This window comes from Pangasianodon hypophthalmus, chromosome 10 (genome assembly GCF_027358585.1).
Source record: "Pangasianodon hypophthalmus isolate fPanHyp1 chromosome 10, fPanHyp1.pri, whole genome shotgun sequence".
In the NCBI taxonomy this organism is placed as follows: domain Eukaryota; kingdom Metazoa; phylum Chordata; class Actinopteri; order Siluriformes; family Pangasiidae; genus Pangasianodon; species Pangasianodon hypophthalmus.
The window spans coordinates 14,892,710-14,897,230 of record NC_069719.1 but is presented as its reverse complement, the minus strand read 5'-3'; the positions used below and the strand labels follow the sequence as shown (position 1 = coordinate 14,897,230).

Genomic DNA, 4,521 nt, shown 5'->3' with positions numbered 1-4,521 from the left:
CAATTAACAGCACTTAAATTAGATTAAGATAGTGCAATTAACATAGACAAAGAGACTAGCGCAAACTGTTCTGGACAGTTTTTTGTTTGATTTCGACTATATAGACAACATAAATAAAACACTACAGTTATTACACTTACCAGCTAAAGACACTGAACAAAGAAATACAGTTTCCTAAAGCATGCCATATATTGCAATGAAGAATACAGCATCATATCCGATTGCAATGACACAGTTGCAAGAGTGATAAACTTCATAAACCTAGAAACAATCAAAAGTCAGTGTTCAGTGTGCTTGGCTAATGTGTATACAGAAAGTACTCTTACATATGATTTCCAGTGTCACTTTTTGTGGTCAGAATTTTTTTTTTTTTTTACCTTGAGCTAATTTGGAAGAGCCCCTCTCTGGTGGTGCAAAATGATGCTCAAGGCGCATAAATTAGGTCATACAATGGAGAGGCCTTCATTGTGCCTCTTTGCTAGTGCTCGGTGGCGCTTATGTCTCGTCAAAGTGCTCTCAAACTTGGGGGAAAAGTATGGAATTCCCTATTGACGCCGAGCAACAGAGCGTCGGAAAAAAAGTGGTGCTGATCCGCTCGGTGGAATGAAAACAGAGGCTCAGAGAAGGGAACACTCGTTTAAATGATGATACTGCTACTGTATGACCAAAAAAATGGGAATTGTGGGAAGGGGAGACATTGTAACCAACGCAGGAGGCTTAACTTAATATGAAACTAAAAAGATTTTTTTTCCTTCAATTATCTAGCCGAGATGTCAATGACTATTGTTTGCTGGTGCGGGCCATCGCTCCGCCCCTCGTGTTTGTCGTAAACCTGGCGCCTGGCTACAATAAACCCAAGATGAGAGTGGCCAGGGCTCGCCTCCTCCTCGAAGGCGATCAATCGGATCTCAGGCAACTACTGCGAGCGCTCTCTTACGTCGACGCGCGCGAGAACGACGCGGCCGAGCGGCTCCACCACGCGCATCCCCGCCTCGCTTTTCTGAACCATGTCGCTGAGCCCAAAGCACACGACACCTTTCTCAGTGACAGACATTCTCAGCCCCATAGAAGAGACCTACAAGAAGTTTAGTGGCATGGAGGGCTCTGGGAACCTGGCGTCTCCGTTGGGAGCCTACCGGCAACCTCAGGTGTCCCAGACGGGCATGCAGCAACACTCGATGGGCCACAACGCCACGGTGGCCAGTACCTACCACATGCCCCACACCGTCTCCCAGTTCTCCCACAGCGCTATGAGCGGCTACTGCAACGGAAGCATTGCCAACATGGGCGATCTGCCCTCTTACCAAGAAACTATGAGGAGCAGTGCGGCGGCAACGGGGTGGTACGGCGCCAACCCCGACCCAAGATATTCAACAAGTAAGTAGCATTGTGTTAAAGTGTTTTTTTTTTTTTTTGGCTTGAGGGTTATTAGACTAAAATTAAATATTATATTTTGAACCATGTACAAGTTGACTAATGTAGCGTGTTTAGACTATGGATGAGTTTTACGCACTACTGTAATTTAGTTTTCTGTTGTGGTACATAGCTATTATACATATATACATAATATACATAGAGATATTACACAATATGTCATTAATTGAATACATTAGGTTTATTATTAACTATAAATGTCCACTTGTTTATTTACTCTTTATTTATATTGCATTTATAATATTATTGTATAGCAATATGCGACAGTATTTAAAATGACACTTATCCTGGTAACAGTGGTGACTGAACGGCCGTACGTGTGTATGTATATTTTTAAGTTTCTAGATTCATGGGACCTTCCACAGGTATGAACATGAGCGGAATGGGAACGCTGAGCGGCATGGCGGACGCTTCCAAAGCCATGACCCCGCTGCACGCGGCGCCCAGGCGGAAGCGACGTGTCCTCTTCTCTCAAGCCCAAGTCTACGAGCTCGAGCGAAGGTTTAAGCAGCAGAAGTACCTATCAGCACCCGAACGGGAGCACCTGGCCAGTATGATCCACCTGACCCCCACTCAAGTGAAGATTTGGTTTCAGAACCACCGCTACAAGATGAAGCGGCAGGCCAAGGACAAGGCGGCGCAGCAGCTGCAGCAGGAGAGCAACCTGTGCCAGCAGCAGCAGTCGCCCAGGCGGGTGGCTGTACCCGTGCTGGTCAAGGATGGCAAGCCGTGCCAGAACGGCTCCAACACTCCGACACCCAGCCAACAGCAAATGCAGCAGCAGCAACAACATCAGCAACAGCAAAACAGCTCTGGGGTCGTGCTTCCTGCCACGAGTAACTCTATAAATCCACACCAGAGTCAGCAGGTGGGAGCCCTGGTACAGGCCCAAGACCTAGAGGAAATGTCACCCAGTCCTCCATCCCTCCACTCCTCACTAAACACCATGGGACAGATAGACACGTCTGTAGATTACACTAGCAACATGGTCACATCAAACCTGCTTTATGGCAGGACGTGGTAGGACTGATTCATCATTTTCAACTTTTTTTTTTATATACAAACTCTAACTCTGAAGTGAAAACGAGGCCAAAAGTAGACATCGGGTGTGAGAATGTGGAGGGTGTACGGATAAAACAAGGCTTTGGGGTCAAGCCACCTTTTCTTTTATCCAAGGCATGATTTTTTTCTACATTAAACACTTCCACCAGTGAAGGACAAGATGTCATTTCTAGCCTTATTCTGTGTGTTTTGGACTCCCCTTTATTATGCTAGTAGAAGGGTACCCGTTGTTGAACAAGGTCGCCGCTCTCAGCAGTGCTATACAAGCAGAAAACGGGATGCTAGGGCTTCAGGTACAAACTTTTGATCCACAGAAGATCCCCGAGTGACCTGATCTTACAGCCAAGCTCCCGTGCTGAACACCTGAATTTATTCTGATATGAATATTGTAAGCTAATGTATCCTTTTAGATTAATGAAAAGTAGGGACTGTATATTTGGCTAACACTTCATTTTCTGTTTACCTGTAATATAAATGATAATTTTTTTGGTTGTTTATTTTATTTCCTTTTTTGTAAGTTAAGACAAACACATACACTATGGCTGCTGTATATGTTTCAAACCAATTGAACGTTGACAATAAATCGATTGAAGTACCAGTCATTCTCCGGGAATTAATTTGGAGTGAGTTTGCATTAGGCCCGTGTTAACGCAAAGTGAGCTCGAGAGATGGAAAAGTGAACTGAAGCAAATCATTAAAATGAATATCATATGTTATGAGCTAGGCTGCAATATACTTTCTAAGCATTTACATTTTTAAACACGACTAAACATTATATAAATGTACATATCGTTTTTTACAAAGCAGTTGCGAATTAAGCTGTTTTCAGAAATCAGATTAAAATGATTACAACTCACCTGTAAAAAAATACAATTTAAGAACGGTTATTTATACATTTATACGTCATGCAATTTCATTTTTCCTTCTTCCTTTTTAAATACGATACGAGTCAATACTATTTCTATTACCAGTACGAGTACTGCTACTGCTTAGGCTGCTGAAATAACTTTAAATATATCCCTTTTATTTCACAATGCGATATTATTGTCTATATAATATCATTTTCTAAAAAGCTACACGGATATGTATTGCCAGGGAGCACAATCGGCACAATCATTTTACACTGCTTTCTGCCTAACATGGACACTGTCCAGAATATGGTAATATTATCTAGGCTTATTTAATTTTTGTTATTAATAAAAGCGTACTACAGTCATTTTTTTCTTTTCCTCTAACACACACACAAAAAAAGAAGACAGGATATTTAGCTGTTTAGTGATTTTTTTAAGTGTGATGTTATAGAGCTATGTGGAAAAAAACTAGTTTGCTGAGTGTATTTATCTGTTTTCTCTCACTATCTCAGCTCCCCTGCTTTCATTAGGTGTTCTCTCTGACGGTAAAATTACTTTTTAGAGCGAAACAGGAGCTAAATTAAATTACTGAGGAATTAATATAGACGCCTGTTTGCAGGCAGGCATTGCTATAAAGGCTTGAATCAATAGCAAAATGCCTTTCATTTAGACTATTGAACTAGCATGATCACTACTATAACTAGTGAACAGTTATTGTGAATGAATAGTAGAGGAGAGTATCCTCGGTCGAAGGGCCTACACTATTAAAAAGACAGGCATTCATTTATAATACCAGTGTTCCTGTCCAGCTGGATTTTTTAAATAAGCATTGTAGGTGTTAATTTCAGCAGTTCAAGTGTTTATTCAGCCCAGATCATTTTTACTGTATTGTAATGTTCTACACAATGTGCAGCTAGGCTATCGAGGCTCGTAAACCTTTTCTTATTTGTTATAAATTATAATGGAACCTAATTCTAAATCATGTTATTAGAGAACTCATGTCATATTCCCATTAATTACAAAATTATTATTATTATTATTATTATTATTATTATTATTATTATTATTATTATTGGGGTTTTGTTTGTTTGTTTGTTTGGATGGATAGTTGGTTGATTTTAACCAGTTAATAGATCCTAGAAGGCTCTAGTTTTCTGAAGCCACTTGCCAGAGT

The 4,521-nt window shown here is 40.9% G+C and overlaps 1 protein-coding gene across 1 annotated transcript; it reads left to right on the top strand.

The window, feature by feature from the left end:
* Positions 1-534: 534 nt before the first annotated feature.
* On the top strand, positions 535-4,315 carry nkx2.4a (NK2 homeobox 4a). The gene is made up of 2 exons (XM_026934323.3): positions 535-1,377; positions 1,773-4,315. Exons 1-2 carry the CDS (start codon positions 1,008-1,010, stop codon positions 2,456-2,458), a joined length of 1,056 nt encoding a protein of 351 aa, XP_026790124.1. The 5' UTR covers positions 535-1,007; the 3' UTR covers positions 2,459-4,315.
* Positions 4,316-4,521: the final 206 nt, after the last annotated feature.

Bases quoted from the DNA above. Each gene is read 5' to 3' on its own strand.
- nkx2.4a (XM_026934323.3), top strand. From the start codon at position 1,008: ATGTCGCTGAGCCCAAAGCACACGACACCTTTCTCAGTGACAGACATT. The intron at 1,378-1,772 runs GTAAGTAGCATT...TATATTTTTAAG, and splicing joins CGACCCAAGATATTCAACAA to TTTCTAGATTCATGGGACCT.